Here is a 20567-nt window from a genome sequence, read left to right as displayed (position 1 = left end):
GTTTCCCTTTTTTTTTTTTTTTTTTTGTGCTACTATTTTAATCTAAACCATATTTGCCGAGCTTTCATGTAATACCATAGTGCAGAGCATCTTACCAAAGGACAATGTCAATTTCTTCTCTGCTTTCTACAAGTCTTTTCACTTATCATGTATTTGTTTTGGTATTTGTTTCTCACCATTTACTGTTGGGTGTTTGTTCTTCTCTGTTATCAATCCTTTGATTATTTGGTGCATATTTTTTTCTAGGAACTAAGTTACTGTAACCAGCATATATTTCCTACTTCTTCCTCCTTTATTTGTTTGCATTTAAAGACCTGCTTTGCCATTTTCTCTTCTTCTGGAGCTTCCAAAAGGTGTCAGAGAAAATGGCTACTGCCTTGCAACTGCTTCAGTCAGATCTAGAGTGTCACGGGGTGATTTTCCTCTGGCTCTGGCTCTGGATTTACAGTACCTGCAGAACTGCTCTCTCACCTGCTCTTTCCCTACTATTGTCTGATTTTTTTGCACCCTGACTGTGATAACTGTGTGGTCATAGTCATTACTTATACTGAAGGTGGTAAGCTGCCGTACTTCCCAGTAGCCTTTGTGTTACAGCACATCCATAATTATTGAAGAGGTAAAAGAATAGCAGCAGAGTGAACTGTTGCCAAACTAGTAGACTATGTTTCTCTTTAATTGACAAGCGTGTTCTTTTACATTACTGTTTCCTATCTTTTGCCTGAAATATGTCTTACAGATAAAGGAAAGCTCTCTCCTCTATCTCTTCCCATAAGTCTGTGTTCTTCCTTTACTTCTTGATTTCTGTTACTGGGAGTTACAGATCTTGCATGATCTAATGAGATGAATGTTATAAAGTGAGAATGGGAAGCTGTGTGCTTTCACTGAACTAATCTCTACCCTGGTCTAAGGGGCTTATTTGCAGCTGAAAGTCCTGGCAGTCTAGAAGTAAATGCCTCATAAAGAATTATTTAATTTAGTTAATAATGTTTGAATCAAGTCATTCTTCATTTTCCATAAAACTAGAATAGGCTAGAAGTAATTCAATTATTTTTTACAAGTACTAATGAATAAAGTAAATGTGTAATTTCCAATAAATTACATAGTTACTTGTGGTGTGAAAAATTGTGCACTCAAAACAAGTAAAAAATGTGTCACTTTTATTTTTATAGTATGTCCTTTAGAAGAGATATTAAAGCACTGTTTACTTTATCCCATGGTACTCTATAGAAAACTGTAGATTAATTTTCCCTCAGAGAAGCCATACAGTATTTCAACCCTGAAAGAAAAAAAATGCCTCAGAGAGAATCATTCAGGTACCTTGTATAAATTCTTCGGTAATAAGAAATAGGTATTTATGCACTTCACACATAGCCTGTATCTTTTGAGGAAACATATTCTTGCCCCATTAAAGGAAAGACTTGGATTTTTTTCTGTCTGAGTCTTTTTGCCCCAGTTCTAATTAAAATGCAAACTGAGGCATAATCCTGCCCTCTCAAACAGGGTTTTTCTGTTCTGAAGCATGTGGTTAGACTTTCTTTTCTCTGGGCAATGGATAGGACAGAGGAGTCATGAAAGGAAAACAGGGAATGAAATACCACTCCTGCCATGCACTTCCTTTCTCTCCTGTTTTCCTTCCAAAGCTCAAGAGAATCTCTATGTGTTCATGGAAATGACAGAAGTATTGATTTCATATTCTCAAATATAAAAAGAGGCAACTTAAAAGAGTACAGTATTTATAAAAATGTGACTTACTGCAAGCTGTGATCCCTCTTGGCATACCTGCATGCAAGTGCTGTCTGTGAGTAATGCACCCACTGATTGTGCTGGTACACTGGGGGGAAAGAGGAAAATACAGAGATTTAGAAAATATGTATCTCAGTAACCATAAATGAAGCAAATCTACTTTAGCTTTACTGTGACCTCCAGGAAGCAGAGCATGAACTGCTTTGATTTATCACAAAACTGGAGCTTGCATCCAGAAATGTAAGTGTGAGATCATTTACTTAAAAGCTGTAGTCACCACCATAATCTTTAAGGAGCCAGATCCTTAGGCAAGGTGCTGATGTGCTAAGGCCTAGAAAGCAAGTCAGGCTTCCAGGATGCTTTACAAATATGGCAATATTGACAGGCTGTAAATTGGTTTCTTTGTGTATGCTTCCTAGCAAAACAACCCTTAAGGAAAGCATGATAATAGCACAGATCACCAAACACATTTTACTAGGCCTCTGTGCCTGAAGATGTAAGTCTTCAGAATAAAATAAACCAGCTATGCTAGTTTTGAAGACAAGGTATTCTTACTTAGTTCTGAAATAAACCACTATGTGGCACAATACAATCTCCTTCTCTGCAGGAGGCTTTGCCTACAGGACATGAAACCAGTTCCTTCATAGATAGCACTAGCCCCAGTGTAGGAGGACAGGCATTGATTCAGTGAAGTACCGGCCACTGAGACAGCCCAGAAAAAAACAGTGCCACACATTCAGATATAGACAGAAGGACATGATTTGTAAGACCTCCAAGCTCCACATGTTTCTGTGTTGTAGAGGTGAACGTAGTTTTTGCCAGAATTTCTGTAGGTGTAATGACCCTTTGGCCATAGCATTTGCACTTCTGGTAGAGAGAATTTAGATTGTGACCCTGGTCAGCTCCACTGACCATCACCTTTTTCCCCATCACCTTTTCCAAGTACATCTCATTACTGCATTCTCTGCCTTAAAGCAAAATTGCTCAGAGAACTGATAGTAAAACATTAAATAAGTGTTGAATAACTGTTCACTTCTTACAATGACTCTCCAGTATCATTCTTTCACTAATCTAAAGACACATAAATACAAAGCATGCAGTGAACCAGCTTTTACAAAGGAGGCAGGATAACTAAATAGTAAAATAATAATTATATTTAAAAAAAAATAGTTTGTTTTTCAGTAACCTGACTCAGAACAGAATCTCCAAAACTAAATAACAAATTATCAGGTTTTGCACAGTTATATACTGAGTCCATAAAATAGTGTTTCTTATTGTTAGAAATGCCTGAAGTACCTTATCTTCTGTAATATGCTAATGGCGCATGCTGATTTCCAAAACAGTAACCAGTGTAGGGTAACTGCTGGAAGATATAAAAACATTTACATAGATGAACAAAACTGTGTGTGGTAATGTATTTGTAAATCTATCTTTCAGATGTCATTTCCAGACATGAAGACATGATAATTGCTCTGTAACTAGCTCTAATTAATTAGGACCCTAAAAAGCTATAACAAATTGCCATTAACATATTTGAAAGCACTTTAGAAAGATATTTCTGGATTTTTCACTCAATATAGAAATGTGGTGATAATTCAGTTATTCATACTCCTTCTTGGATTTGTTTCCACATGCTATATCTAGAATAAACTAAGAAATTATGTTTCTTTCTTAAAAAGATCAGGGCTTTCCAAGTTTCCAGTACATATTTACTTTTTAATTTTTTTTCCAATGGGGAGAGAAACAGAGCTCCACAGCAATTTTAAATGTATTTTTGCAAAAACCTACAGCAAAGTAAATCAAAATTGAACCACCCTAAATTAAAGGGTTCACTTACATATCCTATATCCTGTGTACATAGAAAAATATTAAATACTTTGAAAGGAATTCACAAATACCAGAAACTGAACAAGGAAGAACTTGAACTAGCCAGTAAGAAATGGTGAGAAACAGGACATTCACAGTCCTGGGCAGAAGGCAGATGAGTCCTGGGTACCCAACGCAAGGATCCCAGCAATTCCCTTCTGCCAATACAGCTCTCTGACCCCTGATATGAAGTCATACACCCTCTTGTTTCCACTTTCTCCAAACCCAAGGATTTCGCATTCATGACTACTCTATGGTCCAGCTTCAACAACAAAATGGAGAATCAGTCCTTCCCGGACAGCCTCACAGAGACTTGGTGGTTATGCTGCACGTCTATGGGACATGAAAGCTGTGAGCCTGAACCCATTCAGGCTGAGCCACTTTTTGATCCAGCTCAGTCACTTGTTGTGAAAGCTCAGCCAAGACAATTAAAACATCCCTGGTCAATATACAGTAAACCTAAGCATCTAAATCATCAAACTAAAATCTACTCCTGAAAGGTGTTACTTCATTTCAAAGTGTTTTAGTGATGAGTCATCTTTTCGGTACTTTTTTTCCTAATAGCGACATATATCCAAAACAACGAGTCCCCAGGGTCTGCATTTTTAGAAGATGTTCTATAAATGTTTTCTCAGTTCCTCACATTATGTTCATAGAGCATAATATTTTAGTATGCTATTATTTTTGCTGTCTTAAAGTTACAAATACGTAAGTAGCATTTATATTGTTTTGTGCAGATGTAAACCTTGGCAGGAAAAAGCATGACCAATACAAATTGAACAGTTTTAAACATTTGTTTGACTTTTTAGAACACAGTTAACCCTAACTTACGAGTGCTTATGAAATCTGACAGTTCTGAATGGAGATACAGAGCAAAATTTCTTTTAGAATAAGGCCATTTTCTCATGGAAATTGGCTCTTTGTATTCCTGAGTTATTCCCTTTTAACTTGCCTTTTTTATGTGAAAGGTATTTTTAAAAAGTCTTTTTTTTTTCCTTTTTATGAAGTTGAAAGACTACTTTGCAAACATTCTGCTTTACAAAATCAAAACAAAACAAACAAACAAACAACAACCAAGCGTTATGAACAATGGTCAGGAAAATGGATATGACCATAATTTCAACTCATTTTTTTCACCAAAACATGGTGTAGGCACTTTATTCACTTCAGCACATATCACTTTAGCTAGGGGGAACATAGGCTGAGGACATTTTGTCCAGTGTAGCAATGTCACACTTTGTCATAATATTTAGAAAACAAGAGACGAGCATTATGTAAAAAGCTTGAAAACTATGATATCCGGTTAGAAAGCAAATCAGGAGTCCTACCCGCAGGTATGTTGTATGGAAATGGCACATGGAAGCAGTTCTCACTCTCCCTTCCCCACGTCTGCTGTATCCATCTCTCCAGGATTCCCACTTCTGCCATCTGCATGAGCTCCGAGCATCCCCCTCATGAGAAAGCTACATTTGCTGCTTTTGTACTGCTTGGTGAGAAATATTGATCAGAGCCATTAGCTGCACAAGAGTAGAAGAAACAGCAGCTCCTAATGCTTCACCTGAAACAAGAACAGTAGCTCAGTTACACTACTCAGTGCCCACCTGTGCCAGTTTGGCGAGCAGATTGTTTGGCAAGCAGATTGTTTGGTGATGCTGACTGAGGACTGCTGCCAGCAGGTCAAAGAAGGTGATCCTTCTGTTGAAGCTGCAATTAAAGTGGTGTGTACAGTTCTAGGCTCCTCTGTACAAGAGAAATGGATCAACTGGATGGGGTCCAGCAAAGAGCCACTAAGATGATTAAGGGCCTGGAGCATCTCCTTATGAGGAAAGGTTGAGAGAGCTGGGACTGTTCAGCCTGGAGAAGAGAAGGCTTGGGGTAACCTTATCAATGTATATAAATACCTGAAAGGAGGGTGTGAAGAAGACAGAGCCACACTCTTTTCAGTGGTGCACAGTGACAGGGCAAGAGGTAATGGGCACAAACTGGAACACAGAAATTCTGCCTGTGAGGATGACAGAGAATGGCCACAGGTTGCCCAGAGAGGTTTTAGAGTCTCCCTTCTTAGAAATATTCAAGTCATTTGGACCTGGTCATGGTCAAGCATCTCTAGGTGGTCCTGCTTGAGCATGGGGTTGGACCAGATGGCCTCCAGAGATCACTCCCAACCTCAACAATTCTGTGATTCTGCAAAATATGTCCTGAGTCAGAAGTAGGGAAAGGTAGCAAAAGCCAAACATTGTAGGTATGTCTCTTGGACTTAGCCAGGAGGTCATCAGTTTATAACATACATGCATACATATATATATATATGGGAAGGAAAGGGAGCGTATCCTCAATTCCCCCTCTCCTGAAGACTTTTCCCCACAAGATTATGTGCTCACTTAGCATTTGACAGAGTTCATTTTTTTTAAGTCCTTAACAAAGGGACTGTGCTCTCTGAAGACTTCCCTCCATTTCCGAAGGATGTCCCTTCTGAGTTCTTCATCTCATGAATGTCCCCCATGAATAATTTCTCCTCCTAAAGTCAGTATTCCCCCTGAAGGCTGATTCACGGCAAGAAAGTCTTCCTCAAGTGATTCCTCTTCAGTGATTGAGGTGCCATGTTTATGGGAAAAAAAAAAAAAATTAAAAATCTTTTGAGAGTCTCAGGGCATTGATATCTTGAATCTCAGCAAATTGCTATGGGGTAGAGCATTCTGGTGTTATCTGTTCATACCAGAAGGTGCAGTCTTATAGATTTTTATGTTAAGATGCAAAACAGTGGCACCTGGCGACTCCAGTTCCTTGAAGAGAAACAGTATTTTTGTATCAAGTCTGTTCCATTCCTGTATTCATCAAGTCACTTTGCTGAGCAAGAACAGATCAGTTAATTTTTTGGCCCAGCTTGCTGCATAGCCATATTAATCGGAATTTTCCATGAAGGATTTATAGGGCACAGTTAAAATTAAATATACTTGCTAACACCTCTGCAGAGGAGTTTATATTAGAAAATAGATGAGGACTAACTGGCTTCCCTTTAGAAAACAAATGTACATGTATACACTGCACATTGCAAACCAGGTAACATACACTGCTCAGGGTATGATTTAAACACAGAAAAAAAAATAAGGGAACGAAAAGATCAAGAACTTATATTTTAAAAGCTTCCAGTTGTCTTTTCCCTTTTCTGGAAAAATAATAATGCAAAATATTTTTCTACTTGTTTTCTTCCCCACAAACCAGCTACCTCTCAGCCACCGGGTGGTGAAGTTCCGCTCTAAATAAAGCATTGATGGTATGAAAGAACAGCTGAAAAAAAAAATGACAGTCAGTTCTGACTGTCAATCTACACATTTAATGAGAAACTCTGCTCGATTTAATGAATCCTGGTGCTTCAGTCTACCATCACTTTAAGTAGAACCTGCATACACAACTACGTGGTGTCAATTTGGGGCGCACATTATGGCAGTGCAATACACCTCTGAAAGAAGAACTTCATTTTCTGAACTATTAACCATATAAGCAATTGTTACTAACTTACTGTGAGAAATGTGTCTGAAAATGCATGTGTCCACATGATTGGCTTGGTGAGACAGATTGAAAATGTTTAATCAAGACCAAGTAATTCCATGTCTACAGTAGCAGCTAGATTAAAAACAATCAAAAGAAAATAAAATGCACTATCACTTCACCAACAGACATGTTGGGTGAAAGTCTAATTGGTTTCTAGTTGAAGATAAACTAACTTTGCTGTGAACTGACTAGTTGAAATCTGGGGGCAAGAGGGAGGTGTTCATCATCTTGGACTTGATCTTTGACTCCTGAGTCTGATAAAACTTGAAAAGGAGTACTGTTCTTTGGAGTTTGCATTTGGGGGGAACGGGGGCACAACACAGAAGAGAACAAAAATAAAAAAAAAACACAACTTTTTCAAAGCTGCTATATTTCCTATCAGAACTAATAAGCTGGTAATAACGCCTAGTTCAGGACTGTTCACTCATTGCAAGAATATGGGCATAAAGTCACCTCTAACAAACGCCTGAAATTTTGCTTGTGTTTATCAGCACAACCAAAACACTCAGCTTGTTTTAGGGAGCCCTCTAAAAGCCTGGCTTTGAAATTCCCCACAGAATCACTGACTTTAACAGTACCTGAGCACTGACTTGGGTGATTGCAGGCCATAAGCAAGCCCGAGCCTCTTCCCCTCCACCCACGCTCCCTTGCACAAGCCCATCCTTGCAGCCTCACAATGGGCTGCAGCCTGGTTCTTCTCTGCATGAGGCTGAGAACCGGCCAATGCAAATACAAGCTGGAGAATTTAGGTTGTGTCACGTAGCAAAAAACAGTGAGTGGAACAAATGAGTCAAGCAGCTCAGAGAGCTGGAAATCTCTAATTACCAGACCCAGTCAGAGACAAACACTGAAGCTGGGGCGGACTATTTGCACCTAGTGCCACTCAACGAGGGCGACAAGGAATTTATGAAAGGTTAAAGAACTTTCCATATGTAAAACTTCCAGTGGGAACTCACCGGCCAAGCTGCGAGGCTTTGGCAATGCTGCCACCTGCCGACTTCTTGCTCTCCGCTGTTTATGTCAAGACTGCTTTGCTTTTTTCCACGCTTACTATTTCTGCAGGCAACATAGGCTGGTTTTGTTCTCCTCACCTGACAGAATTTGCAGTTACTCATTGAGATTATAACATTTACTTGAAAAATTTCTCTTTATGTCCTTGGGTTGTTGTGGCATTTTCTTGTCTGCCGAGTACCAACTACCCTGCATACAACCACAATATCACCCGTGGGAAAGATAAACATAAATATCAGACAGCTATTACTTGCCTTTGTTAAATATAGCCTCCTCTCCTAAATGAAGCTTTCACTCGTATCACTTATATAGCTGTGGACTATGGTATATTCCTTGTCAACATGTCCCTTATTGCTTGATTATCAGACTGTTAAAAACACTTTTCTTATAAAAATACCTCTCACATAAATACAAAAAACTTCCACATCAAGCTCTGTTAACAAAACCTCTATACTAGCAATAAAATCTTAATTATAAAATTTACACAAAATTTGTATAAATGTATACAAATGCATACATGCAGGGATAAAGGATTAATAAAATGAATGAGAGAGAGAGAGAGACAGAGAGAGAGAAAGAAATATGACCTGACCATATTAAAGAAATATTTTCTCTGTGATTTGCTGCTTCTGCTTTCTGTGGACATCTAGTTCAATTTAAAAAGTGTGGGGGAAAAAAAAAAAAAAAAAACATTGCAACAGTATTCCCATTGCAGGCTTCTGATTGCTCTGTATGTTTGTGTGTAGGATGAGACTCGAGCACCAAGGGGAGAAGAGTGGAATTAAGGGACGAGCTGCTCCGGCATCTACTCTTGCTGCCCAGCTGTGCGGCAGAGCAAAAAGTCTGCTGCAGCGCTGGTGGACTTGCAGGGACATTCGAGAACTGTGCCTGGACAGCAAGAAGGACTGCAAGAACCACTTGGTCAGCACGAGGCGGGAGTGCATCATTTCCATGCTCGTACAGTCTCATTGTGAAGGAGGATCTGATGCAAAAGTCCTTCCAAAGAACTGTTTGGGTATGGCAATCTGCAGCCAAACTCTCAAAATCAATTCAGCAGCTGTGCCCTTAAGTGAATATTGCCCCTCTCCAACACACACACATTTTCAGATAGCTGTTGAAAAAATATCACAAGGGATTTGGAGGAGAGTATGCTGGCCCTTCTCCCCCAAAATCCTGATTTTGTTTAATTGTGTGTGAGAGACTGTTTGGGATGATGGCATCCTGTTTTCATTTAGCTCTCTTCTCTGCACTTTCCTACAAATACGTCTGAATTTTCATGTTCATTTGTTTCACATACCAGCATCACACTTGCTTGTGCTGCAAGTACATCTGGGCCAGAACCCAGACACAGAGTGCTTTTGTCTCACAGGAGCGGCAGGAGCCAACCCATCTGTGTATCACAGAGTCGGGAATCAACTGCTCTTTTCAGCTTGCCCCATCCCAAAACCAACCTACAGTGGTCACCCCATGGCCAAACCCTAGAGGCAGCACGTGGTAGTGGCAACAGCCTCTGACCTCAGGGTGAAACCACCAGCCCTTGCACACAGTCAGCCCAACACAAGTATGATTTTCATTTCTTTGTTCCCGGTTAAGGAATCTGCACCTGAATTTTAATTGTGAGAAAATGTGCCCAATACAGAGCAAGAGACAGAGAAAGCGTGCCCTTGGAGGAAATCCTGCCATAGTTATTTGGCCTAAATCCCTAAATATCTTACATTATGTTTAATCATTATAAGACAGATAAACTAAGGGTAATGACTGCAGCAGTGGACAAGCCCTGATGATTAGCTAAGGTAAGGTACCTAAGGGTGTGCATTTAAAAAAAAAAAACATTTGCATAACGATGTGACTGTTTAAAAATTACATAACAGTACAATAAAACTGCCAGAGAATGGCACAGTCCAGCTGCCTCAGGTTAGCTGATGTGGTCCTGAATCTCTCCACCAGCTGCTTTCTTTTCTGAACTGCTTGTCCACTTGAAATGTAAAGGCACACTTTTCCAAACTCCACCGGCTCTCACAGTTTTCACTTACATATAAAGCCTCTGGCGGGCTGCATGCTGTTTTCTCAGAGAAACATTTCATACCTGTAATATATATTAGCACCTTAAGAGTTACTGCCAAAGGAATACCAGCATTTACAGATCACCTTTATCTACTGTTATGAAGTTGTGTGCTAAATATTGCTCACAAATGTATGTGATAATGCAGATTGTGTAAAGCAGTTTTCTCTTAAAAAAAAAAAATAAATCAACGCTGCCAACCACCTGCTAAACTCTCAATACATCTTAATGGTTTAATTGAAAGGTGAGCTGGATTGTTAAAAACCAGTTACCACTAATGTGCTCTGCACTCCAGCTCCAGCACTACTATTTATGATTTTAAATCTGCATTTAAATACCAGTCATTAATTATTCATCAGTAATTAAAAGTTAGGGGAAGGTCAAATGTAACCTCCTATCCATGACTCATAGAATTGAAGATACTGAGCACTGAGCAGTCTGACCAACTCTAAACATTAGGCTTCCTGTGGTAGATTAAGAGTTATGCAAGACCAATTACAAACGGATCACCAACTAGTGGAGTTCTTTAACAAAAAACTGCAAAAACATGATGAACTGAGTAAATAAATGATTGTTTTCTAAACAAAAAGTGCTCAATTTCATCCCAGTTTCATTTTGCTAAAAAGAACTTTGCTACCATGAATTCTGAGCTGCTGCCAGGATTATTGTTACGTAGCAGTCATCATTTTGTATTGAAATTGATGTTTTTTCTAGAGAAGTTGCAGATTGGTTCAGAAACATCCTTTTACTTTTCTGAACAAATGAATGCAGCTTCTATAACATGTAAGAGGAACATCTTACAATGGATGCATGACAAACTGTCCCTGAGGAGACTTTCTTCAAGCTAAAAAGATAAAGTGGTTTCCACTTGGCAAAAATTCACTATTGTTTTAAAGAAGCAAATGGAGGGGGAAAAATGTATTTTATGTTTACTAACCATTTAGTAAAAGAAAATTCTTCTTCAGAAATAGGAAAATATACATTACAAGCTGAAAAGCAGCCCCCCCACCCCAACACCACCACCAAGAAAACCAACAGTTTTTATTGAGAGTGACATGCCTTCAGCTTATTAGCAGGGTTTACACTATTTACTCTATTTATTACTTGCAAAGACAACAAAGGGAAGAAAGTATGGAGAAGTAGCCTTTTCTCCCAGTAAAGCAAATTGTCTAAAGAACATCACTTTTCAGTAGAATGAATATGAAATAAATAGGTCCATGGAATCCATTAGCATGTAAGCAGACATTTCACATGAAATTTGTGGTGGCACATAGAGAGAAACACAGAAGAGAAGTATTTGCATTTTTTTAAATCCTGGAAAATAGAAGTATATTTTAGCTATGTCATAACCACTGTAATACTACTTTCACACAATAGTTTATAAACCAAGCTATTATTAAGTGATCTGTGAGTAGGCTGGTGTATTTTTTCCCAATGTCAATGTAACTCTTTCCTGAGGAAATGTACATTGCAAATCTAAAATATTTTGTGATTGAATGAATCACAAAGGATTCTTCAATGGCTGAGGCATACTTTTGCTTCCTCTCCTCTCACATATTTGGTATTTAATCTGTTCTTGAGCACATTAGCCTCATCTTCTCTGCCATGAAGTATCTGTGGAAGCTGAAATATGCTGACTCCTCTTATGCTTTAACTATAGCCCAATTAAGCTTCTGCTTCCGTAATATTTCCATGGGCTGGAAATTACAGGGAAGAGTAGAATGGCATTGTCCCATAGCTGTAATGAGGATAAACACAGGGTTAGGAAGAAAAATACCTTTAGCTGGTAAGAAAACTACTTTATTTTTTGCAAATTAATGTTGGATGCTATGGACATAGAATGAAACGGATATAGTGCTCTAACACACGCACAAAGATGTTTGCATGCACAATTATCACTCTGAACAACAGGAAGCATTTAAGAAGGGTGTTTGAATGACATTTATTCAAACTGAACCCTATTATCCCTGTTGAGTAGACAGATTGGACATAGGTCTATTAAAAAGAAACAGTGTTTAAAACAGTTAAAAATGCAGCACTTAATTGTTCATCTCCAATATATGTAAGGTCATACCTTATGTGTGGTATCTATGTATTGACTACGTACTGATTAAAATGAGTTTAATATATTACTTTTCTGGAAAGTAGGTACAAATGAGTCAGAAAAAAAATTGATTAGTTCTGTTTTGCAGGTATCAAATGTGGGAAAATTAGCAGTGATCAAAAATGTTCTTGTTCTGCAAAATACACTGCCTTCTTGCAGTGTTTTAAAGTTTGTTTAAATATGCAATGCAAGGAAATCCTACGTATCAACACAGATCTTGCTTCCATCTGAGGTACTGTAAGCCACTGTTGATTTCAGTGGAGGCAGGATCAGGTTCTTAGAAATGATAACAAACCAACTCTGAATTCTCTTATATTTACCAAAGATAGTTGTCAACTTTGACAGAGATGCAGAAATGGCAAGAATATCTATTCATATGCTTTAAACAGTGGCTTTTAACAGCAGGAAAAAAGATATCAAAGGGGCCAGCTTTACAAGCATATGCAAGAGTCATATTATAGATGACTTTTCTGAACAAAGGTTTGCAAGATCAGGCCAAATTAATTGTGAGGCTTTCACCAAGCTTTCAGATAGTGAGGAAAACGGGGAGAAATGGTTATTAAAATGGTATTTTTAAACTTGTTGCAGGGTACTGACGGGGTTTAAATTAAAGTACAGTTGTTCAATATCCTTGAATTAGTACCTTTTTATTAACAGACAAAGAGCACTCCATTAAACTTCTGTTTCAAATCACACTTCGTGTCACTAAACAATCAGAGCATATTTTCTCTTTCTTTTGACCTTGGCAATTAACATATAAACTTTCAAAGCACTACACTCAGACCTCTGAAAAGAAATATGATACAGAACACAATTAGTGACATAAAGATGAAGGAGACAAATAAAGGGTATCTAAATATAAAGAAATTTCCTAAAAAGTCTTCCTGAAAATGAGACAGTGTTATTAGAGATTAGACAGTTTAAAGTGAAAAGACATCTGACATTTGCATTGATGCTGTAGTAGTGTAGCTCTGACTTACAGTAGGTGTAATTAGAGCACTCACTCTGTGGAGGAAGAAAGACCTGTCACTCTTCGGCAAAGCCCCAAGCAAGGCAGAACAGCTAACAATGTCTTATCCTTAAATTACGCTTCTGTTATGAAAAAAAAAAAAAAAAAATTTAGAAAAACAAGGTTTGAGGTGGATTGTGTACTGTTAGTAACCGAACCTTTCTCTGCTTCTCTGTTAATATTATTACAGCAAGTCATTACATATTTTTTTGAAGCCCAGAGGACAGCTCAAGATTCATCTGCTTGAGTAAATGCACTGATAGGATTATTTTGGAAAAGCATGATGTAAGCAGGCTTTTTCTAATAGAATGAAACCCCTCAAGATACTCATAATTAAATTGATTAATTTGGCTTGTGAAGGTGCACTGTGTCATCTGATTTTGGAGGTAGACAAATATCCAAGAGTTAGAATATCATTGCCTTCTTGTCCTTTATTTACAGATAACGTACTGTTGGCTAACATGGGAAACATCTCAGACAAAAGCTTCTTTTCAGCTGAGCTTATTGATCAGAGTTGTAAATTTTAGTTTTCTCAAAGCCTGGACAGGAAAGAAGTTCCATGCATTGGAAATGGCTTTGAATGTTCTAAAATACATGAAATGCAAACAGTTCAGTTCCTGTTCAACCTTGAAGACATCCTCTGTAAACCCCACTGTTCATAAAAAAATCACCTCTTCTTCTAAGAGGAGTTTAGACAAAACAGATGAGGTTCTCACTCTTACATGACCAGGCACAGAGTACATGATACCCACAATGGTGCCTTCCTCTTTTCTTGCAATGCTATTGATTTTTCTGTCATCTGCCCTCAGAGATGCACTGGAACTATTTTGTCATTATGTTGCTTGCTGTGAGACACACGAAGGACAACAAAAAATCTAATGCTGCTCTCTGAAATAGTAATCGTTTTACAAATTTCAAAATGGAGATTGAGACTCCTTGCCAGAGAGTTTCGTGAAGGGTAGCTGACTTCCAGGCAATGGCCTCACACCTTTTCAGGCAAGTAATGAAGGTTTTGTTTTCTAAGGATACCTAAACATTGTCTATTTAAATGGAGCAATACCTTTCCAGGGAAGTTGAAAACAAAACTAAAAATTATTGACAGTTTCAATTTGTAAGGATCCTTTTGGCTACAGCGACAACGAAGAGAATGTTATGGGCTTCACTTGCCAAACTCAAGAAAATCCATAACTGAAATCTATGCCAGCAAATGAAATATAAGGCACATAAGCAAAAACAATACAATATAATGTAAAAATCAGAGCTACTTGGCCAGTAATCAATTTAGGACTACCAGGAAATAAAGCAAACTGGACCATCAAAGAAGAGTTTCTGAATAGCTAAACTACTTCTGTTGAGTAGGCATTGCATTAAAGTTGATCGTCATTTGAACTACTTATGAATAATTGATTCAGGAATAATTTCACCAACAAAAATCTCCAAGTTCAATTTGCTACGGTTTGTGGAACATATTTATATCCATTTATAACAATGTTAATCGACAGCAATCCAGACTTTGGAACCCTTAAAAAATTAATTGAACATCACAAACTCAAATACAGTCGATCAACATAATCTAATAGAGTGTCTTCAATAGATTACCTAAGAAAGATCAATCATAATCACAGGACCCTCAACTATTTCTATTCTCCTGTGGTTATTAAAATAGATGGGATTTGCCAGTATGTCCAGAAGATTAATGAATCAGATTTCTGGTAGATCAGAGTGGGAAACTAAATTAGGAACAGGTAGTTCTTCAGAAGAACACTGAACAGCAGTCTGTCCTCACAAGCAGTTTTTGTCAAGAGTTCCATTTGGAGTATCTTTGTTGATCACAATAACAGAAGCATGACCCCAAAATGAACCTAGATTCCTGTAAGAGAACTGTACCTACAGTTGCTCCCCAAGATGAAAAAAAAAAAAAAAAAAAAAAGCAATCTTGAAATATCATGTCATCTTAATGAAAGATTTTTAATTTTTAATTATTAATCACAGAATCACAGAATTTTAGGGGTTGGAAGGGACCTCGAAAGGTCATCGGGTCCAACCCCCCTGCCAAAGCAGGTTCCTTAGAGCAGGCTGCCCAGGTAGGCGTCCAGACAGGCCTTGAATATCTCCAGAGAAGGAGATTCCACAACCTCCCTGGGCAGCCTGCTCCAGTGCTCTGTCACCCTCACTGTGAAGAAGTTCTATCTCATGTTGGTGTGGAACTTCCTGTGCTCCATCTTGTGGCCATTACCCCTTGTCCTGTCCCCACAAACCACTGAAAAGAGGTTGGCCAAATCCCTCTGTCTCCCACACCTCAGGTATTTATACACATTGATGAGATCCCCTCTCAGTCTTCTTTTCTCCAGGCTGAACAGACCTAGGTCTCTCAGCCTTTCTTCACAGGGAAGATGCTCCAGGCCCTGTATCATCTTTGTGGCTCTCCGCTGGACTCTTTCCAGGAGATCCCTGTCTTTTTTGCACTGGGGAGCCCAGAACTGGACACAGTACTCCAGATGAGGCCTGACCAGGGCAGAGTAGAGTGGGAGGATCACCTCCCTGACCTGCTGGCCACACTCCTTTTAATGCACGCCAGGATCCCATTAGCCTTCTTGGCCACCAGGGCACACTGCTGGCTCATGGTCAACCTGTCGTCCACCAGGTCACCCAGGTCCTTCTCCTCAGAGCTCCTCTCCAGCAGTATTTATTATTAATTAATGAGATAATATATTTCCTTTTTCTTTTTGAATTGATGAGTGAATGCTACAGAAGTAGACATTTAGTGTCATATTAGTTATGGACATACAGACAGCTAAACAGAAAATGTATGTGCCCTGCAGTCCTACACTGAATGTCTACTTACATACAACAGGAGAGATGAAGCATATTTAACTCACTGCAACAACAAAAGAATGATGAGTTATAAGATCTCTGGGTTTCATGCATATTTACATGAGAGGACACTAAATGCAGAGTGTCTTTTCACTTAATACTGTCTAACTTTTTGCTGTTATCTATCTCCCTTCCCACCCCAAAGGAAATTACATTGATTTCATTATAAATACATTTTTACGTACGAGTGCATGTGCCTTGCTATGTAGGACAGCAGCACAATGAAAATAACATCGCACTTGCAAATCCAGAATAAATATGAGAAGGGTCTCTAGTAAAAGAAATGGTTACAGCACAAGCTCTGCACAACCAAAAAACATACCCTGGTGTACCTGAAGTGATGAGGTAAGGTACTACGTCTTCTTTCACTTCATAGGCACAAGAGACACAATGTTCAGTGACAGCAACACTCTTCCTCCTCATAGGCCCTTCACATGATGATCAAATTGGTGGCTGGTATGGAGCACCTCTGACATTGAGAATAAATTTTGGCTACAGAAATCTGAGTGTTACAAAAAAAAAATTCAAGAAAAGAAGTAAATCCCAAAAGAGAGCTTAATAGAAAAAATGTACTTTTATTCTACTTCTCTAGTTCTGTTCAGTTTGCCTTCCTAACCAATTTTTCAGGTTTCCTACACAGCTTTATCCAAGAAACTGATGTTACAAAACATCAGAGAAACTGTTTACAAAACAGTTGTATTTATCACACATCTTTGCTCAGAAATGAGCCTGACAGAGCAACATTGACAAATAATTTGGAAAATTACCATGCTCCAAACATCACTTTCAAGAAATCCCTCTTGGAACAGTCCAGTGAGTGCTAAAAGAATCAGCAGCAGACTATTATTCTTGCTTTCACGGAAGAGGGCTACTGGGCATGAAGGAACTGCTGCAATAAGCATACATTTTTGTGCATGTCTTCCTTTCCAGATTAGTTTGGTAATTATGTGGCTAACCCTTCACCTACCAGGGAGAGGAGAATCCCTTCAGGTTTCAGGAGTGCAACAGCTAGCAGAAGAGCTCCTGATGAGCCAGCTTCATCAAAGCCACACTGCCATAGAACCAGAATGTCAAGGACAGATGAACAAGGACAAGTAAACCTCTGCACCAACTGAAAGCATCCAGCGGTTCTTCCTAGAATCAGATTTTCATGTTTGATGGGTTCTCTTTGATACAAGAAAAGAAGCAAATCCCAGGTGAATTATATGGTGAGAATGTTACCAGGTTTCATGCCTTCACTGCCTCTTAAAATGACCTGAAGAAAGGTGCCCTATAATCTAAGAAAGTGAAAGCAAGTATTTGGAGATTCTGTAGCAGGAGACTGGACCCGCACCTTATAAACTACATAAACAAGGATCCCTAATTCTCCACTACCAGTGCAAAGAGAAGACTCAAATGTGTTGTGAAGCAAGCAGACCAGTCTTTCAACACTGAATTTTAACGGCCATAGTGAGTTGCATCTAAGTAGTGCACTTTGCATCTAAGTAGTGAGCAGAGTTAAGTGTGGTACCACATTCTCCCCTGCAATGCAATGTCAGTTCCAGTGGAGAAGTAGTCTGGTTCTTGCTTCCTTCAGCGTGCATGCAGCAGTCATCATTGGCTGGCACATAAGTAAACCACACACTTCCAAGGCTACTAAGGTTAAACCAAATTTGTGATATGAAGATAGGAAAAAAAAATTTGGAAGTTTGATCTTCAGATCCTTTTTAAGATAGATCCTCCTGAGTTCAGGCAAATAACGCTGTTTAGGACTAATACTGAAGCAGACATAAGGTTTGAGAAAATTGCCTTAAAAATGGCAATTTTATATTGTTAGCATTCTTCCTATAAGGAGATTCACCGTTTCCTTTGGTGATGCTTGAAATGAACCAGGATCTAGAACCACAACCCCCAGTAACATAGTGGCGTGAAGCTATTGTATTTATAGAAATACATTTTCTACATACATAAAGAATGCATGCCTCAGCACCTACATTTTCCCTTTCCTACTTCATACCACTTTCATTGTCAAGGTCTGGCATAAGTGTCTGGTTTGGCAGAACACTGAGAGATGTTGTCCTGAGAGACCTCTCCACTGTGCCTATAGGGACAGGGTAGCAGTGAGGTTCCCCCTTCCTAAGACACTCCAGAGAAGAATCCTGTTGGGAGAAGCAAAATCATAGCAGCTGCTCAAACGTGGTCTGAGCAGAGGGGAGAACTAGCTCACTGGAAAGCAACCACCTCCTTAAGTAGGTCTGCAGAAACAAGTGAAGGACAAGCTGGAATTTTGCAGCCCCTCTCAAGGGGTCCTTTCCTCATAAATGAGTCTCAAAAAAAAAAAAAATGGGGCTGATACAGGCTGTGGATGACAATGAGACATCTTTTTGTCATCCATTTCAAACTGTTCTTCAAAATACTTAGAAGTATATTTTTCTTCATGGTCATTCAGTATTTTTAATGTTATGACATGCTATGCAGCATACTGGTAGGAGATTCATATTCTCTGTTCAGGGATGGAAACATAGAACTGAACAACTGAAGAAGTTACAAGACTTTTATTCAGGGAGTAATGTGCATTGTCGTGGAATACCAGGAGAAGACTCGGATTATAGGTTTATCTGTCCCTTTTTATGGGTGACCTTGAAAATGCTTAGAGAAAGCTGGAGAGAAAAGCAATTACATTTTTGAAATTACACACCACTGTTCTCATTCATCTTGATAAGCACTTTTAAGGAATCCAAAAAAGGCTGGAATAATGCTTTTATAAGAGTTATAGAGACCTTGGTTCTGCAGAGTCAGTTTTAAAATAAATTTAGATGTACAAAGATGAATTTTTATTTCCTTTGTGTTGCTCAATTGGCCAGCTCTAAAAAAAAAAAAAAAAAAAAAAAAAAAAAAAAAAAACCTGCAATTCTATACTGAGGCAGTTGGCAGTTGGAAAAAAAAAAAGTGTACAGGATTTTTTCCTTGTTCTGAAAAGATATACAGCAACTTGGTTTCTGTTGTGCAGCCATCCCTAATGCATCACAAGAACCTGCATTCGTCCCTTTCTGTGTGTTTAGAAGTGTGACTGAAGTGTTGATAGGAAGCTGCATTTATAGAAACAGGATGGTATGCAAACAATAGGCACAAGATCTTAGTTATTCTTATTCCTGCTCTTTAAGCTCCCCCGTGTTCATTTAGGCATGATCTGTCTTCGTGTCTCTTTTGCTCTCGTTATTATCTTGCCTTACCAATTAGGTAAGGTACTGAATGGCCTGTTATTCAAGCCTGGGAGGGCCGAGGGTCAGAAGGAGTCATGCTTAATACTAAGCAGCTGTGAAATGCTAAAGGCTGTAAATTCATCAGGGCAGTTGGCCTGGCCCACTGCAGGGCAACGGGTGTAAGTGCTTTTCTGCTTGAATTACGCGTTGAACTGCGCTAGCTTTGAAATGCCAGCATCCACGCTGAGCTCAGAGAACGCTCTACAAGCGCAAAGCTCCAGCCTCTGCTCTAATAGCAGGAGCAATAGGGGTTATATTTGGAAGCTCTTGGCAGCAAGATAGAAAAGGAAACTTCAAACATCATTCTGCTTCTTTACTGAGGACCCCCTTAGGAGTACTACTGGGAGGAATTGTGTCGACCTGCCACCGTTAATAGTCACTCAGCAACCCAGCGCAACCACCGCTCCAGAATCAATGTGCAGCAGCTATTCAGTAGCAGTACCACATCTGATGCTTGAAAGGATGGAAAACACGATATGTGACAGCTGCTTATGAATGATAGTGATAGTGAACAAAAAGCCTAATGGGTACTGGAGTCTTCCCACCCAGCATACAGAAAAGGCGAGGAAGGGAATGATGACTTTTCCTAGCACGGCTGCACTCTTCAGCAGGCACCGTCCTGTGTGCCAGATTGGCATCTCCAACAGCTCAGCAGCAATTATTCACATGCCACCTCTGAAGCTGTGGCTTGCTGCTCTCATAACCTGCACTATATCACATACCATACTGCTGACTGTACATCAAGAGGTTTTTCATTTCTTGGACAAGAGAATAAGAGACCAACGGACAAATCAGAAAATGATAAAATCTATTTGTCTAGATTTGTGCAAGGAAAGCCAGTGTTTTCATAACCAACATGCACAAGGTTAAAATCTAAGCAAGACTAGGTTAGCTTTAGAAAGGTTTTCTGATACACCAGAAAAATGGCCAGGCTTTATGATATGATATTTTTACAACTGGCTTTGTTGGGAACGTGGTTTTATATGTCTTGGCATGCTTGAAATTTAGTATTTAGAAATATCTAAATAATTTCTAGAATTGTTGATTGCTTCCTGAAATCCCATAATCCTCAAATTTGATGTACAGCAATGCATTTTCTATGGT

General features: G+C 39.0%; 1 protein-coding gene across 7 annotated transcripts in view; it reads right to left on the bottom strand.

The window, feature by feature from the left end:
• The window catches only part of LOC310894185 (uncharacterized protein), a 228742-nt gene that overhangs the window by 124508 nt on the left and 83667 nt on the right, over nt 1-20567 (bottom strand). For 3 of the 7 annotated variants that reach the window (XR_014579653.1, XR_014579655.1, XR_014579656.1), the window contains one exon: nt 1753-1831. Coding sequence is in view for 2 of the 7 variants with exons in the window: in XM_083824034.1 (XP_083680160.1) it covers nt 1271-1276; nt 1753-1831; nt 3040-3106; nt 4938-5043 (258 nt within the window). In the remaining 5 variants the exon portion in view is untranslated. Of the gene's footprint in view, nt 1-1152; nt 1277-1752; nt 1832-3039; nt 3107-4937; nt 5168-16543; nt 16724-20567 lie in introns of those variants that run through there. The other 4 variants (XR_014579654.1, XM_083824033.1, XM_083824034.1 and 1 more) reach the window with 3 other exon arrangements.

This window comes from Anser anser (genome assembly GCF_964211835.1).
Source record: "Anser anser genome assembly, chromosome: 2".
NCBI classification, from domain to species: domain Eukaryota; kingdom Metazoa; phylum Chordata; class Aves; order Anseriformes; family Anatidae; genus Anser; species Anser anser.
This window is presented reverse-complemented; position numbering and strand designations above follow the sequence as displayed.